The sequence below is a fragment of the Panthera leo genome, chromosome A1 (genome assembly GCF_018350215.1).
Source record: "Panthera leo isolate Ple1 chromosome A1, P.leo_Ple1_pat1.1, whole genome shotgun sequence".
In the NCBI taxonomy this organism is placed as follows: domain Eukaryota; kingdom Metazoa; phylum Chordata; class Mammalia; order Carnivora; family Felidae; genus Panthera; species Panthera leo.
In genome coordinates this window covers 101,689,840-101,708,713 of record NC_056679.1, presented here as the reverse complement: position 1 = coordinate 101,708,713, position 18,874 = coordinate 101,689,840, and the positions used below count along the sequence as shown (strand labels likewise).

Genomic DNA, 18,874 nt, shown 5'->3' with positions numbered 1-18,874 from the left:
AATGAACTTTTGGGGGCACTTGGGTGGCTCATAAGCGTCCCACTTCGGCTCAGGTCATGGTCTCACAGTGGGTTTGAGCCCCATGTCAGGCTCTGTGCTGACAGCTCAGCGCCTGGAGCCTGCTCCAGATTCTATGTCTCCCTCTCTCCCTCTTCTCCTCCTCAACTGGTGCTCTCTTGCTCTCTCTCTCTGTACCTCTCAAAAATAAATAAATGTTAAAAAAAAATTTTTTAACGAACTTTTCAGTAAATTAAGTACAAATACTGTTAATTTTGGTAAGCTTGCTTGACATACTGTTATCAGTTACCAATTCTGAAACTAGATTCTGAGGATCGTAGTAGGCTTCCAAAAATGAGTAAAGAGAGAAGTGGTAGCCAGATTTCTCCCTGTCGGCCCAGAAGACAGAAAAATACAGACAAGAGAAGGCAATAACAAATGTGGAAAAGGGGGACACTACTTTGTGGTGTTGGAATGAAATTAAAACTATCAATATAAACTCAAGATTCTTATTAGATAGGCATTAATAGATGCATAGATGCACATACGTGTGCAGGCATATGTGCATGTGTGTATCTGTGCGTACATGTGATTCATGTACACACGTGCATTTCTCAGTTCCGCCACCAACGGGGCCAGCAATAACACAACAGTAGCAATGAGTATACCCAGTGCCCAAATCTTGGTTTCTACCTAACATTACCCAATAAAAGGAGCTCCAGAGCTACTCGGAGAAATGTCTGTTTCTGGGCTAGAGCACAGAAACTACAAGGTAAATCTACAATAACTCATTGCACCAGAAAGTAAAGAAGTTCTCAAAGAGTCGTGAGAACAAGCCACAAAGACAGAGCAGTCAGCCAGATGGAACAACCAGTGGCCAAATGTGGGACAGTATGAGTATCAAAATAAATACTGACAGTAAGGTACTATACTGCTGTCAGTACGCTAGGAGTCCATGAGTCCACACTGACATAAGTGAATAAACGGGAAAAGAAGTAAAAGCTTTTGCTTACATTAGATTATCAACCAATGAATGCACAAGGAATGATAAATTAGAAAATCATCAACGGATACTAAATCCAGTGGGTAGAATTTAATGGGAACAACATACTTACATTTACATCATCTCAAAAATCTGCTTACAAATTATTTTTAATTACAAAGGGAAAATAGGAAACTGGTAGGTAGAAGAACTTAGCAGACAGTACCCTAAGCAAGTGACCAAAACTACTTGCAACCAAGTGACATCACATGCCTCCTGACACGATGCACTGACAACCCAGCGCTTGTGTATTTGTGCGACAAATGCATATCCAAATATGGTCATGAAGAAATGATCAAACTCAAATTGAGGACAGCTTATAAAATACCCTGTATGTACTCCACAGAAATATGAAGGCCGTGAACCGCAAAGAAAAGCAAGGGAGTGTTCTAAATAAAAACAGACTAGAGAGATGTGACAAGTAGATGAAATGTGTGGTCCTGAACTGGATTCTGGACAGGGAAAAAAAAAAAAAAAGCCTTTAAGAACTCTGTGAGATTGATCTTAGTTTATCCTTTCTATTAATAAGGAACTCCCTTCAAAAAAGTTAAATAATTTGCCCGAAGTCATATAGTTTCTACACTGAAGAAAACCACTAAGGTATGTACTTCTAGCATTAAACGTACTGGGCAGGATGCCATGTCTCCCTGGCTAGCTGTTATCAGAGAGCCACAGTCTCAATCAAGAATCTTCACACACTAAATTCAGCCACAGTTAAGGATTCTTTCATATTCTTTAACAAAAATTATCAAATGCATCAACCTAAAATGTATCAAAGTTGAACATTTCGAGTTGTCATATAAAAAACAGACACAGTAAAATAAGAAATTTGCCGTTCATTTACTCTAGGGCACCTTACTTTAAAAGAGTTTTATTAAATATAAACTCTAGCTAGACGGGATAAATAAAAATTACAACAGAAGCAAGCGTAAGCCCCCCAAAACTGAACCATAATAACAAATAAAAACTCGCACTGTTTGCATAGGCACTGAATTCAAATTCCATACTTACAAAAGGTACACATACCTTTTCCTAAATGTGTGTTTATGCTCATATATCTAGCTGTTCCTGTAAGGCTCTTGTGTTCTCTGTATGGTATGTGTTTCTTTGTCTCTGGATCGATATATTCCTTTGCCAAACCAAAATCTATAATATGAATAACTTGCTGGGTTTTGTTTCCTGGTCGTCCTATTAAGAAGTTCTCAGGTTTTACATCTCTGTATATCAAGTTCTTTGAATGGACATATTCCATGCGAGAAATCTTGATTCACAAAAACAACAACAAAAAGAAAGAATGTTTTATTTTAGGCTTTGACTAGCATAAAAAAGCATGATAGACACAAGATGAAATTCTTATAATGAAAACAACATAAAAATCAGAAATTGTTTCAACCCATTACAAATAACATGGTATCAGTCTACAGTTTCTCAAATATATATCCAGTTATGCCTAAAAGTCTTTGCTTTCAGTATTACTATGATCACTTATAAATCAAGTATTTGAATTTCATGAATGCCTTTCATATTGGTAAGCCTGATTCAGTCAGCGCTTACAGATGATGCCACCTCAGACAATCAAAAAGCTTTACTAACTCTTGAACTGAGACGTATAAACAGACATATTCATAAAGTTGCAATTTGTTCTTACCAATTATTTCAATCACCAAGCAACTTTTACAGTTATATTAAAGAAACTTAGAGTCTAAACTGTTAAATGAAAACAACACAGTACCCTTTGGGATATCTTTCTTCTTTTTTTATAACTTACTCGTGTCTTTCCTTAGGTATTAAACATTTTAAAAGATCTTGAAACCAGAAAACTCTGGGATACCACTCTAATGATTATACAGTATACATTCACATAATATAGTATATATTATATACGATATATAGTATATAGTGAATGTATACATACTATATGTGATATTCACATAATATAGTAATATACTACAAACTGTCACAAAATAGGACATCATAAATAAGAAAATAAAATTGCTTCATTTAGTGATAATAATGGTCGACAACACAATGTAAACATATAGCCACTTAGGCCATTTTAGATTGTTAACAAACTCTGGATCACGGTATACAATATTGTATGACCTACACTTTTCATTAATGATATATTACGAGCATTTTCCAGGTTATAAGACATTCTTTTAATACACACTTTTTAATGGCTGGGTACTACTTTATGGCTATGAATAATTTACTCAACTAATCCTATTATTTCTCTCCATTTGGGTTGTTTCCCATTTTATGACAAACATTGTTGCATAAATAGCTTTAAGTACATATGTGAACAGTACCATAGGATAAATTAATGAGTCAATGGAGGAAAACCATTTTGAGATTTCTGGAACATACTACTGGAGTTGATTTCAAAACTACCTTAAATCATCCTCTTAAGCTGTTTTCCCATAGGCTCCCTGAGATTTCAATAATTTATAAGACTTTCCATTGTTTCTTCTTTTCTAGGCCATTAGAATTTATGACTAACATTATAAACCCTGTTTCCGAGGGCTCTCTTTTCTAAGCACTCATCAGTGACATGAAAAGAGGGCTGGAAACCATTCTCAAGCTCAGCATTCTGATCTGAAAGCAGTTAACATATTAATTCTTCCACCCAAATAAAATACACTTGGCTCAGTTATTTTAAGTTATTTGCATCCTAAAAAGACAATGGGAGGAAAAGCAGAAACTTCATGAGGTCACGCGTTCTGTAAAGAGAACAGACTTTAAACTTTCAACATAAACGTGGGACCAAACGAACCGCACGGCAGTTCAATCAGCCTCAGAGCCTCCTGCTTGCCTTACCAGCTGGATAGCGATCATGAGAACCGTCTTCAGAGAAAACGTCCTGTCACACAGGTCAAACAAATCTTCCAAACTAGGTCCGAGCAGTTCGAGCACCATGGCGTTGTATTTACCACACGGGCCAAAATAGTAAACTTGAGGTATACCATCTGGGGGGAAAGAAGAAGGATTTTAATTGTTTCCTCATCCTGAATCCCAAACTGCCCTTCCTGGAAAATCAACGAGCAGTTTTAAGCATTCTCTGTGTCTTCAAGAACTGCAGCAACGTGTTCATTTTTTCCATTCGCACACTTAACTCTTCCCGAGCCAATGTTCTCCCTCACTGCACCTTCTCCTGGACGTTCACTGTGTAGCCTGGTTACACCTCTACTGCAGCTCATTACATTACACACAGTGCTCCACTGTGGGTCTCCAACACCGCACCAGACACGGGGGCGGGGCTGCGCGTCTTAGCCTCATGTTTCCAGGGCCTAGAGAAATGCCTGTCACATAGGAAAGATTCAATTTTTATTTTAACACAGAAGAGACTGCTCTCTTTAATAACCCTGAGGCAAGCATCACACTGGGCTCACCCGCCAGGATCCTCAACCTCGGGTGCACCCACCCCAGCTGATTCCCTCCTTGTGAGTGGGGGTGAGACCCCGGATTTCACTCTCATGATCAGGTTATGTTATGTGACAAAGGTGAGGTGATTAAGGTCCCACTAGGGGGACGCACACACACACCCACCCAACTTACAAATTTCCCTTTGCCACTGGGAATCACTATTTTGGTGTAAGCCACTCTTGCCAGAGCCAGTCCCAGATGCATGTGTCAGATCTACCCCTCACATGTTGTAAAAGCAGAAAGCAAGTTCAGAAATAGTCAATGAGAAGCTCACTGAAGTGTATTCCAACTCGAAAATGCTACTTTTATTATGCTCTACGCTGCTTTTATTATGCTGTTAAGAGCCTGGAACCGCAATTAAGACATGAAGAGTTCCCAGCTACTAAGCTTTTAAAATTATTCCTACAATGCCTTTTTTCCCCTCTCTGCCACTGACAGTTGTTAATCTTTATACTCTTAATTTAGCAATCTCTAGTATCTCCTACGCTCTGGCTTGTTGCTTCTGATCTGTAGGAGGCAAGAGAACCAGATCATCAAGCTTGTTAGGACTATATACGGAATGTAAAAATAAACATGTTCTGAAGCTCTTCAATGAAAGGACTGTCAAAGAGCTTTTTGACTTCATTCTGAGTCATCACCTACACTCCTACTAATTGAAGTTGTTGTGAAATGATCGCTCAATAAGGTAGCAATATATTTTGGTTTATTAAATGACTGATTTATTCAAATGTGTTCAAAGGTTTCCAAGAATAGAAAATCATGTAAGAAATCTCACTGTCTTAATTCAACAAATGCTTACTGAACATCCAATACATCCCTGTGGGACTAGGAGAAACATTAGGGATTAAGAGTGGACAAGACACCATGATCAAGGATAATTTAGCCCAGGGACGCAAGTTGAGGTGAACATTCCAAAATCCACCAACGTAACTCATCAGAGTAACAGAATAAATACGAAAAACCAGTCATCATCTTAATAGAGATGGAGAAAGCATCTGCGAATCTGGAACAGAAGGTAACTTCCTCCACCTGGTAAAGGACATCTAAGAGAAACTCTCAGCTACCATCATATTTGATGGTGAAAGACTGAATGCTTTCCATTTGTGACTGAGAGTAAGACAAAGATGTTCACTTTTACCTCTTGCATTTAACAGTGCAATGAAGTTAAAAAAAAAAAAAAGAGGAAAGAAAGAAAGAACGAAAGGAAGGAAGGAAGGAAGGAAGGACGAACAAAAGGAAGGAAGGAAGGAAGGAAGGAAGGAAGGAAGGAAGGAAGAAAGACAGACAGACAGACATTCTAGGAAACAGAGTCTCCTATTTTAAGAAAAAGTGAAATAGGGGCGCCTGGGTGGCTCAGTCAGTTGAGCATGGGACTTCAGCTCAGGTCATGATCTCACAGTCGGTGGGTTTGAGCCCCGCATTGGGCTCTGTGCTGACAGCTCAGAGCCTGGAGACTGCTTCGGATTCCACGTCTCCCTCTCTCTCCCATGTCTCCCCTGCTTGTGTTCGTGCTCTGACTCTCTCTCTCAAAAATAAACATTAAAAAAAAAATTTTTTTTTAAAGAAAGAAAAAGTGAAATAACTACTCATTCCTATTTGTTACCAATAATAAAATTCAACCTTTCACGTAAAAACCGTATTTTGGCTAAATTCATTTCTGCCAGGATGACCTTTGAAAGCTTCCCAATACTAAAAAGAGAAAAACACATGGGGTGCCTGGGTGACTCAGGTAACTCAGTCAGTTAAGCAATGACTCCTGATTTCTGCTCAAGTCACGATCTCCAGGTTCATCACTCACAATGCTGTGGAGCCTGCTTGAGACCCTCTCTTTCCTTCGATAGATAGATAGATAAATAGATAGATAGATAGATAGATATAGATAGATAAAAATTTTATATTACTTAAAAAAATAAAAAGAGAAAAACACAGTACCTTTTTTCTGATGAAACTGTAGTGACAGTAATTATTATGCCCTAATTGTTAGGTAATGAATATGGCGATATTTGAAAATCTGTTTCAGTAAACCAGTATGTTCCCAGTCACCAATGCATGTATTTACAAAATCATGCACAGGCAAATGATCTTGTTATAAAGTACAAGGGATTTTAATGTAAGAAAGAGTAGGAAAAGTTGTTTTGTTTTGTTTTGATGTCTACTAACTCTACACTGCAACTTTAAGAAACTATCACTGGTCAAGTTTTAGTATAGTATCAGAAGGGTATTTATAATTTAAAAGCTAATTAACCGAGATTTACAAAGTTGTGAGTTAAAAACTTGATTGGGGAGAACATGAATTGGGATGTTTTTGGAGGAAAAGTACCCTAACGTTTTCAAAATAAGCAAATGTATGCATACAACTATGTTCATGCTGCATGGTTGTTAACAGTGTAAAAAAAAAAAGCAACTGGGAACCACCTACACATTCATCAACCCCCCGACGAATTAAACCAATTATGTCATACCCATACTGTGGAACATAACACAACCTTTAACTACCTTTAGAGAAAACTGTGAAGGGCAAACTTCTGCTACTGTTACGATTCTAAAGTGATCAATTAATTTTGTTGTTTACAACAGCCATACATTACTTTTAAAATAAAATGTCTTTAATGACTCATTAAACACACATATGCAAACATACTAGAAGGAAAAACCACAAAGCTAACAGCGATTACTGGAAGCACAGTTGATTTCTCCTTCCAGTTTTATATTTTTTTGAACTTTTCCAAACTGTTAAGAAGAACACATGCTATTTTTGCAACCAGGAATAAAATGCTCATGATTTGGATTCCTCTGGGACCGCGAAGAAAAACTTGAATTGTTAAAAGATTTAGGCTACATTTATTTAATCTGCGAACTGTCACTGAGCAGGAAGTAGTTCCCAAAACAGTCTCCCCAACGCTGAAAGTTACATAGGTTTACCCCTACTCTTATCAACCATTAGCTTCATTCTGGAGCTCCTAGAAACAAAGCAAGGGACACCCGTTGGGACTCTGTGGCCCTATAATCTAAGTTTGGCTTCCCCCTGCCTTCCCACCACACCTCACTAACAAAAAGAACCGTTTCGAAGGCTCAGATTTACTCTGCCTCATTTTGAACTCTTCTAAGGCTGCATCTCAAAAATTTCTACTCTAGTTCTGCCATCCAAGCTGCCAACTTCTCTTCTGACCCAACCTTCCAATCTCCTCTTACCAAACTATCTCTATTAAGCATGACACGAAATTTATAATTATTCACACACAATTTCTCCTAGATGAGGAAAAGCGTGCATAAGTAAATCTGCTCTGCTCTGCTTCAGATAAGCCAACTCGGCCGTGGGGAGGAGAATTACTGCATACCAACCATGTACATTCAATCAAGCTATTTACATAAAACACCTTCGTATTTCTATAATAACACCATGACAAAGATCAGTAAAAGGACAAAAATTGCTTCAGGTTTCTCCAAAATTTCCTTTCTTTAATAGTTTCAAAGCGTTTCAAAAGAATGTATCTCTAACTTACCCAAGATGGCTAAATTCCATACACAGTATTACATTTCACTGAGTAAATTAAACAGACACGGAGTCTTCAATTTGAATGAAAATACCTCAGCTTTATCACGTAATATAATTTTACCTTCAAATACGAGTCAGCATAGATGGCGAATAACAAAAGATAATCAACTCTAAATGACTCCTTAAGATACATAAGGTTCTATAAACCAATGAGTGTAGAAACTTCTCAGGTAAGTATTATTAATAACGTATTTCAACATGAATCTCATGTCACTAAAGGACAAAATCAAAAGTTGTAATTTTTTTTTGTAAATCAACAACATAAAGCAAACACTGTAAAGGTCAAACTAGAATTTCATTTCCCAGGACAAGTCTGGGCAGTTTTCTAACACTGAGCAAACAAATTAAATTGCTAGGAGTTAGGAAACATTGCAAATAACAAACAGGGGCTGGGGAGTACCCTAAGCAAAAATAAAACACCACCACCACAGCCAATATGAGTATGGAAAGCAAGACCACAGGAAAGAGGGTTTCTGGAAGAAAGACAGGTGAAGGAAAAGAGGGCGCAAAAGGAGAGCACACAGGGCAGAAAGAAGGCTTAGCAAGAATAGTAAGAAAGGGGTTAAGTTACTAACCCCTTTATCAAAGTATCAAAGTATCTTGATCAAAGTATCTGGGGACTGAATCACATGAATGCAATCCAACCGAAGGGCAAGAGCAAGCTTGGTCTTACAACCAGTGAATTTTCAAGTATAAACGTATATGTCACACAATTCTAAAATTATTTCTGAGACTACCATAAAGAGCCAGCTATAAAGGGTCATCCACTGTGAATTTATGAATGTCAGTTCTGATAACTTCCAATATCACTGATGCTTACTGGCAGCCCTCATTTTTTTTTTTTTTGAGAATTTTTATTATTTTTTTTCCAATATATGAAATTTATTGTCAAATTGGTTTCCATACAACACCCAGTGCTCATCCCAAAAGGTGCCCTCCTCAATACCCATCCCCCACCCTCCCCTCCCTCCCACCCCCCATCAACCCTCAGTTTGTTCTCAGTTTTTTAACAGTCTCTTATGCTTTGGCTCTCTTCCACTCTAACCTCATTTTTTTTTCCTTCCCCTCCCCCATGGGTTTCTGTTAAGTTTCTCAGGATCCACATAAGAGTGAAACCATATGGTATCTGTCTTTCTCTGTATGGCTTATTTCACTTAGCATCACACTCTCCAGTTCCATCCACGTTGCTACAAAAGGCCATATTTCATTCTTTCTGATTGCCACGTAGTATTCCATTGTGTATACACAATGGAATACTACACAGCCCTCATTTTCAAGACAAGTATACTTTTTTTTTCTCCAAGAGAATTTGAAGAATGGGCAAGAATACAAAATTCACATATTATTTGAAAATACAATCTCACCCGTAGTTTCCCAAAATTAATTTCATTAAACACTTCATTATTTATAGTTCAGCTATTTCCATGACAAAACAATATTAATTAATTCAAGTCACAACATTAGGAGGTCTAACAAACACTCTTAAAGACTGCGTAGTACTTTGTGCCACGCGGTCAAGTACTTCAGTTCCCTCCAGTTGGGTGACAGTGTAGCCTGTCATTAAAAGAAGGAATATCATGATGTTTCTTTCCATTTTCCATTTTCATATTGTTCATCTAGGAAGGATCAGAACAAAAGCATTCAGGCTCTGACTGGGAAATTTCAACCCCACAGAGGTGACTAAGAAAACCTAAAATCTGATTAGAAATACTATAGAGAATTATCACATAGAAAACTTCCTTTTCCAAAGAAGTTTTACTTTAAGGCCTTCTCAACCTTTAAGATAAAGGCTTCTATCTCAAGTCAGTAGCTCTCGACATGTGGTTTGGAGATACGTGGGGGAATGGATGGGTGGTCCACGAAACCCTTTCAGGTCACTGACATCAAAATTATTTTTATAATAATACTAAGATGTCATTTACCTTTTTCACTCTTATTCTCTCACAAGCGAACAGGCTAATTTTGTAGAGACTATACGACATGCGATATGGCAACAGACTGAGTAATGAAGATGACAGGAGAATCTAGCTGTGTTCTCATAAGCCAGATATTAAAGAATTGTGCAAATTTGTAAAACAAGGGCACTTTTCTCACAGTTTTTTGATTTGGAAAATATGGTTAGTTGGGATTTTAAAACATTAGTGCCATTTTAAAATGAATTAACATACCAGTGTTTTTATATTTGTTTTAATTTCTCATGTGGTAAATAATAGCTCTAACTCACAACAACTAAAGTTCTCTGGGATCTTCAAGAAGTTTCAATTGTAAAAAAGGATCCTGAGACCCAGAAGTTTGAGAATCGCTGACCCAACTGAACACCAAGCTCTGATCTGAACGGCAGGTGCAATGAGTTCCAGACTTGGCAAAGAGTGGTTCCATTAAATACCACAGCACCCAGCACCCACATTTAGTAATAAAATTCTAGTAATAAACCCCAAATAAAATAAAGCCACCGCACTGTAAAGAGAAAAAAAAAAAATAGTCCTTTCTGTGACAATTCTATTTACAAATTCTGACATTATTCAAAATGTTAAAGAACATTAAAAAAAAAATAACACCTACAAACAAGTATTTTTCATTATATTGAATATTGAATGTTATATGAATAACGAATAAAATCACATTCATTATGTTATATTTTATTATTCATTATTCACTTATCCTCTGGGCCTAAATAATTAAGGAAAAAATAAGATTTCTGTATCATTTTCACCTCCAACCTTCCAGTTTACAAACTTTTTTCTCACCATGTGCTACTTTATATTTAAATCAAAAATAAAAATGAAGGGGCACCTGGGTGGCTCAGTCAGTTAAGCATCTGATGTTGGCTCAGGTCACAATCTCAAGGTTCATGGGTTTGAGCCCCGTGCAGGCTCTGTGCTGACAGCTCAGAGCCTGGAGCCTGCTTCAAATTCTGTGTCTCCCTCTCTCTGCCCCTCCCCCCTCACACTCTGTCTCTCTCTCAAACATAAGCAAACATTTAAAAAAAGGAAATAAAAAAATCATCCTATTGTTTTTAATGGCTTTGCATTTTCAATCTTTTACTCTTACGTACAGAAATTTAAAAATGAGGCTGTATCGTAGAAAATTAAACCCATCACCATTTAGTCCTACCCTATTCCAAGGTACGGATTTATTTAAAATTCTTATGTGATTAATTTATCACTAAAAATGCTCTAATTACCACACACCATACAACCATCCTAATACCTGCACCAGGTAAACCAAACTGAAACCACTATCAGTTAACCCTTCTTTCTTACACTGATAATGCATAGCATTCTTTACAAATAGACCTTCTCCATCAACTATAATGACTTTAACACAAAAACTGTGTACGCTTCTATGCAAAGTAGCAATGTACATATGCAGTCATGTACAAATCGGTAAAAGTTCAGCAATGCATAACTTACAGAAATTCCCATACAGAGAAGCCTCTACAGGGAACAGAAGTATTACGTACACTTAAGATGTCTTCTGAAATCAAGCAAGCAGAGACAGAGAAGGGAACTCTCAGAAGCTGCTACGTCGACTGTCCCCTACGTGAGCTGAGATGACGTCTACTCTAACCACTGACCCACCGCTAGAGTGTTCTTCACGATTTTCATTAATACCAAAATACAACAGGCGATGTTCTCATTAGTTTATTCACTTAACTGCCATGGTTTTTTACAATGTTCTCTTTGTTTTCTCAGACACAAGATTACACAGAAAGAGGAACATTTCTTAAATTTCTTGAAAACAGACAAACTCTAAGAATCAGGCTTTTAAAGAATTAAAGGAATTTTAGATATTAACCAATGTATATAGCCAGGTTTCAAGGTGTGACCCTAATACAACCGTTCTTAAAAGTACTATGATCAAATGTCCATACATTATGGAATCACCAACAGTCTTTTAGCTAGCAGACAGACCCTATAAATAGTTTGGAAAAGGATGTGCAAATGGAGGCATCTATACACCAGAGCAAAACACAGAGGGAACATCTAAATCCTGACTTAACAAGGCACAAACAGAGAAGGCACAGGGGTCAGTATAAGGCAGAAAAACAAGCCTTTTAAAGTAACAGCTCTCAGAAGGCAGTATTATGAAGAGGTATAATTTTGAAACAGCCACCGATGCCATTATCAAATTACTGTTTAGAACTACACAGTTCAGGGCACATCAAAAGTCAAGACACTAACTTAGAAACGATGATTTAACATAAGCATAGTCTCAAATAGTATATTTAATATCATTTCTATACTTACAGAGTTGCCAACAACAGTAATTGATAACAGAAAAAAAGATTATTCTACTTCTTTTGGGAAGTAACAGTTTATGACAAAATAAGGTTATTTTACCATTATAAAGGTATCAGTTAATAGAGAAATTCTGAGGAACACATAATTGCAACGTTTCCCCGAACATAGCCCATTAAAACCAACTGACGGGAAGGAAATAACATAAAGAAGCAATACTCAGAATCACTGTTCATCAAAGGAAATCTCTCCATCAATTTCAAAATATACTCCAGGCATTCTCATAAAGTATCAACAATTCAACTGAACTTTTTCTCAAATACATAAAAAAATAAATTATTCAAATGATTAAAAACCTATGCTTCTCTGGAAAGTGATTATTTTTAGATGGCTGAATGGTACAGTTCAGTTAATTAGATAACGATCTGCATATCTCCTTGGTTTACCATTTCCATTCATTTAAAAAATACTTATCATTGATTTTTTTCCTTCTGTTTCTAGATCCCTAAAATGAGGAATTAAAATTACCTAATTAGAGAAAAATTCAAATGAAATAAACTTAAAAAAATTTTTTTGAAACTGTATGGCTATGTTTCTATATCAGAAATGAAACTCAAAATTTAATAACATAACAATCTTTTATAATATTGGAATATCAAACTTTCAACATCAATCATACAAGTTTAAAAAAGCTACAGGAAATTTTGGACATTACATATCGTAACTTCACATCTTATGAGAAAAAACAGTCTTTCTCATTTAAGAATTTATCATTTCAACCATTTACCAAGGACCTACAATTGTCAAGCATTTTGCTCAGTTTCAAGGATAAAAAAGCAAATATAGCATTTCACTGCCCTCAAAGAGTTCATAGGTCAGTGGAAGAGACAGACACAAGCAAATAATCACATCACATAGTACGATACAAAAGTAAAGATATGTTCAAAATAATTTCAGGTCAAAACATAAGCATTTCTGGAGAGAAACCAATGTCAGAACATGCATTGCAAAAGAGGTGACATTTAGCGAGGGCCTGAAGAAAGAAGGAATTCATTGAGAAAGAAAGACATTCCACAAAGGAGAATACAGGCAGATGAAAATAATAAGATCTATTCAAGGAAGAGTACGTTCAGTGCAACCAAAAAGTGGATTAGTAGAAAAGAGAAAAAAGTTCGGACTTTACACTAAATGATACGACAGAATTCTGTGATCATCCCAAAAGGCTTAAATCAAAGACAACCAACTTTCTCAATTTGAATGGGTGTGCCACTAACGGAACAAGATAATCCAGAAGAGCAAACAGTTCTCTGGAAAGAGAGAAAAATCACTGGAAAAGGAGAAAAGAAGGGAGGGACTGAAAATCTACGTAGAAAAAAATATCTGATTCCACTATGGATATACGTGTAAGTAGATTTTAAGTAAGTAGATTTTAAGAATGGAAGCAGGAGATAAAGAATTAGAAGTTATCCTTATTTAGAAAGCAATTTCATCCTTTTCTCCCTCCCTCCTGTTACAAAAACTTCCAGGATGGTAAGGATGAAAGCCACATTCGAAACACAGGAGCAGGAAGCTAACGAGAGTAGATTCCTCACTTTTGGGAAGCTGTATCAACCTCAGAACCATCTACCTCCAACTCTTTGTTTATTTTCCCTCACAGAACATCCCCTGACTTGTTTAAACTACTGTCGTCATGATTTTTGTTATCGACTGTCAAATTCATTCGTGCCCAATGCAGGGGTCAGCATGGTTTCCTCCCCGTTCCTCTTCTCACGTGACACTCTACCCGAGCGGGAGACCTCATCCATTCCCTTAGCTTTAGAAAGCGCCTACGTGCTGATGACTGCTAAATCTCAACCCTCATTTTACCCAATAAATGCTGAGTGTCTGTGACAAAATAAGGCTATTCGACACATTACATTTTTGCTACCGCAGAAAGTGATAATGGTATAAAACAATATTCTAATCCCAAGGAAAGCTGAGTAGTAACCTGTCAGCCGTACACACTGCAGTCAAGTGGTACAGTCCCACTGTATGTACAGAACGGATTCAGTGAACAAATAATAGAGAAAAGAGGGATGTTTTCAGGGAAACTAGAGAAAGAGAAAGACTTACCGGAGGCTCAAAATCCAGACAGGCAGAACTAGATACGTTATAGATGTTTTCACATCTCACTAAGTGATTCTGAGTAAATCCACCTTTTGACTTCTGCTTTTACTGTGGTAAGGCATACATAATATAAAATTTGTTCTTTTTAGCCATTTTTAAGTATACGGTTCAGGGCCGTTAGGTAAATATTCACAAGCACTGTGGAACCACCATCACTGTCCATCTCCAGAACTTTCTCATCACCTCATACTGAAACTCCATACCCATTAAATACTATTTTCCCATTCCCCCATCCCTCAGCCCCTGGCAACCACCATTCTGCTTTCTGTCTCTATGAACCTGACTCTCTAGGTACTTCAAATACGCGAAATCATACGGTATTTGTCCTTTTGTGACGAGCTTACTTTGTTTAGCCTAATGTCCTCAAGGCTCATCTATCTCGTAGCATGTGTCCAAACACACCACATTTCATTCATCCAGTGATGGACACTTAGGCTGTTTCCGCCCTTTGGCTATCGCGAATAATGCTACGAACATAGGGGTACAAATCTCTGTTAGCATGCAATCTTTTGCATATATAACAAGAAGGAGAATTGCTGCATCAGATGGGAATTCTATCCTTAATTTTTTTTTGAGGACCAGTCATACTATTTTCCATATCGTCTGCAGCTGTACCATTTTACATTCCCACTGGCAACACATGAAGATTTCATGTTTCCACATTCACACCAACACTTGTTTACCGGTCTTTGGTTTGTTTCTCATTTGTTTGGTAAGAGCCATTCTATGGGTGTGGAGTGGTCTATCTTTGTAGTTTTGATTTACGTTTCCCTAATGATTAGTGACACTGAGCATCTTTTCAGCTGTTTATTGGCCATCTGTGTATCTTTGGAGAAATGTCTACTCAAGCCCTTTGCCCACTTTTGAACTGGATTGTTTGTATTCTTGTGGTCAAGTTTTAGGAGTTCTTTAAACAGTCTGGATATTGAGTTAATAACCTATTTTTAAAGAGAACACTAACAAGCAAGCTACTACTCAAATAAAATACCATGAGGGAGTTAAATTACTTTGAATGGCTCATTTTTGATTAAGAAGAGTCTGAAAAGATAATCAAGTATCAATTCCAAAATCAAACTATTTTAAAATCATGGTTCTCTCCCCAAACAATTAAACTTTTTTTTTTCTACAGAGCTCACATGTGTACTCAAAGATGCTTTTAAAATTCGTGGCTCATAAAATACTACCTAGGAACCAAAATTCACATGATTCACATAAATCGCTCAAGAATATTCCTATTTGGCAGCTTCATGCAATACCACTCAGATTTCAACCTATGTAAATGCTACGCCATGTAGCACAGGGGACACCCTGATATATACAGACTGTCCGGAACATGGTAGCCCCTGCTCACTGTGGAACACTGCAGTCCTTTGGCATTCAAGTGGTAGAGACATAGGTTTCATTTTTATTACTACTCTGACATAATTTCTAAAGGTTAAAAAAGGCAAAGAATATAATAATAAAAGGGCGCCTTTGGTATTCAATTCAATGACTCCCTGCACTCTAAAGTGACTTATTCATTCTTACCTAATTAAAGTGTTCAATCCTATTTTTCCAAATGATAGTTTTACTACTTAAGTAATGATAGATCTGTTGTCTTTATTGGCCCAGCCTCCAATCTTCCTTCTGATTAACACCTCAGCTTCGCATTCGGCAACCACCTCACCCCATTCTCAGTCCCTGAGTTTCAGGTAGCTCCTGAAATGAGCATAAGATCTAAGTCTGGGAAATCAAATTCATAGTGATTAGAATGAGGAAAGGCACAGGACACAAAATAAGACAGATTCAGTCCTAAATCTTCTGCTAGAATTCTTAGGAAAGGAATGCTATTATAATTGCTAAGTTAGGCTAATGGTAATTACCTCTGCTATCTCATAAAAAGAGCCAAGCAGAAAATGAAGCTTCCACACACACAAAAAGGCAGAGCACAGACACAAACTCACAAATGTCCCTGATCAAAGTATTTGAAGTCCTGGACACAATAATGTCTTAATGTATTGGTCCCTTCCCTGAATTTCCAAGATATGAGCCAATAAAGCCTTTCCCCCCCCCTCCAATTCGCTTCTTAGGGCTTTCTATCACACTTGCTAGTCCTAACTAATATGTACAGCTTCACTTAGAATTAGTTTTATCTTCCTATTCTTTAAATCCCTCAGTCATCAGTGAAAATTTTGATAACTCCTGGAGGACTATTTGTATCAGACTTAAAAATGCATTACAAGAAGCCAATAGTGATAAAAACATTAATACAAAATGTCAACTCATCGTCCCCATAATGACTACTCATTTGCAAAGTATGCTCTTAGGAAAAAAGAATGTGCAAAATGAATAATGTGTTAAGAACTGCTCAACTCTATCAACTAAAATGTAAACACGTGCGTACAAAAAGACACATGGGGAAAAAAAATCACATTCTACTAAATCCAGGGCAACAAAATATCCCTACCTGGTAAGAAACCACACGTACAAAAATCATTATAGTTAGCAGAATAGATGTGAACAGAGAAAGTATAGCTGTGAGAAGCTTCTCCATAAAGGAAATGCAACATACTATAGGAAAATTTCTCATTACTTTTTTCCAACAGCAAAAAATAATCCATTCTCACTAATTTTAGACTTTCTATAAAAATACACCTGTATTAATTTCCTACAGCCAATATAATTACTGCATGCTTGTGGCTTAAAAGAGCAATTTATTTGGTCACAGATCTGGAGGCCAGAAATCCGAAATCAGTCTCGCCAGGTTGAATCCAGGTGTTAGCAGGGGCGCATCCCCGCTGGAGGTTCAAGGGAGAATCCTAGAAGGCTGTTCCAGGTTTTCGTGGCTGCCAGAATTCCCTGCTTATGGCTCTATCACTCTAATCTCTGCCTCTGTAGCCACTTAGCCTTTTCCTCTTCTATGTATGTAAAATGTCCCTCTGCCTCTCGTTCACAAGGACATTTATGACTGTGTTCAGGGCCATGGAGATAATCCAGAATAATCTACCCATCACAAGATCCTTAACTTCATCATTCCTGCAGAGGTGAATTTACAGGTTCCAAGGATTATGATATGGATCTCTTCTCTGGGACCATTTTTCAGCCTACCACTATGTGCTAAGCCATTTTAATAAGTGTAATGTCACCAAAAAGGCTAAGGATATTAGCTATACGCAGCTTGTATTCTCAAATTTTTTTCACAATGTTCTCTATTCATATTAGCACCAACACAGTCAGCTCCAAAAATGTCGTAAGTAAAATAAAAAGAGAACATTAACAGTCTAGTAAGGAAGTGTCTCGTAAGCATAGCCTTAAGAAGTGATTCACTTTCACCAAATTTAAAATACTATTCTTTGAAACCAAAGAGTTATTAATCATGACAACTCATTTTATTACAAATTTAAAAATTAATGTAAGACTTTACCTCCAGATCCTAGCTGCTTGTAGAATCTGTATTCCAAATGTAGCTGTGGTGCTCTGGATTTCATGGGCTCCTAATTAAAAAATCAACAAAAATAACAAAAAAAATATTTAAGTTACTAAAAGATCACTAAGTCCCTATTCGAAATGTTCCAAATCTTGGTACCAACTCTTACATACTTGAACATTCTACTAGGCAGCTTTTTCTAAAGTTAGAACCAAATAAAAATGAACTTTGCATTCAATTAAAATCAATTGATGCCATACATGTACATAAGGTTAAGTGGCTATTAGATGAGGCAGTAAGGAAATCTATGTTTGACTCTTTGACCCTAAAGGAAAATAGACTCTGAACATTCACGACTAGGGAAATGGTAGCCCTTACTCTTTCTCCTGTTCCCAGAAATTCACCTCTGAACTGTGTATTTCTCACGTAATGCTTTAGGGTTAAAGGGAACTATAGACAAGTAAGAAAGAACAAGGGTGAAAATATCAAACTTTCCACAGGAGCAACAATATATTTTTTAATTCTTTTAGCTACGGTATAGCTTATAATAAAACACACCATTTGTGAGCATTAGGTCCGAGAGCTTAGTTAACTATACATACTCCTGCAACCACCACCTCAAAAAACCTCTAGAACATTCCCATCATCCCTCCCTCAGACGTAATGACTTTTGGACTTCTGTCACCTTTGGATGAGTTTTGTCTGTTGTTGGATTTGATATAAATGACATTATGTTTTATATGTGTCTGGTTTTTTTCACTCAACATAATGTTTTTGAGACTTTACACACAGAGAAACAACGTAAGCAGAAGCAACAGAAATTTTAGACATAAGAAATAAATAATAAAGGTATGAAAACATCTGCAGGACACTACAAAGCAGAGGAACAGGAAATCTGTACCAGACCCAATAGAAAAGTATAACAAAGTAACAAGATTTGAACAAAATCAACAGAATCTCAAAAATATTTTTAAAGCTTCCATAACCGAAATAACAAACTCAGTCTGCCAGCAGATTAATACAACAGAAGAGAGAAGTAGGAA

At 36.9% G+C, this 18,874-nt stretch overlaps 1 protein-coding gene across 10 annotated transcripts in view; it reads right to left on the bottom strand.

Annotated features, from left to right (window-relative positions):
• Positions 1 to 18,874, bottom strand: part of CSNK1G3 (casein kinase 1 gamma 3) — a 103,487-nt gene that overhangs the window by 42,039 nt on the left and 42,574 nt on the right. For all 10 annotated transcript variants that reach the window (XM_042933958.1, XM_042933964.1, XM_042933978.1 and 7 more), the window contains 3 exons: positions 17,829 to 17,898; positions 3,857 to 4,005; positions 2,066 to 2,300 (listed from right to left, as the gene is read on the bottom strand). In XM_042933958.1, coding sequence (XP_042789892.1) covers positions 2,066 to 2,300; positions 3,857 to 4,005; positions 17,829 to 17,898 — 454 coding nt within the window. The remainder of the gene's footprint in view (positions 1 to 2,065; positions 2,301 to 3,856; positions 4,006 to 17,828; positions 17,899 to 18,874) is intronic.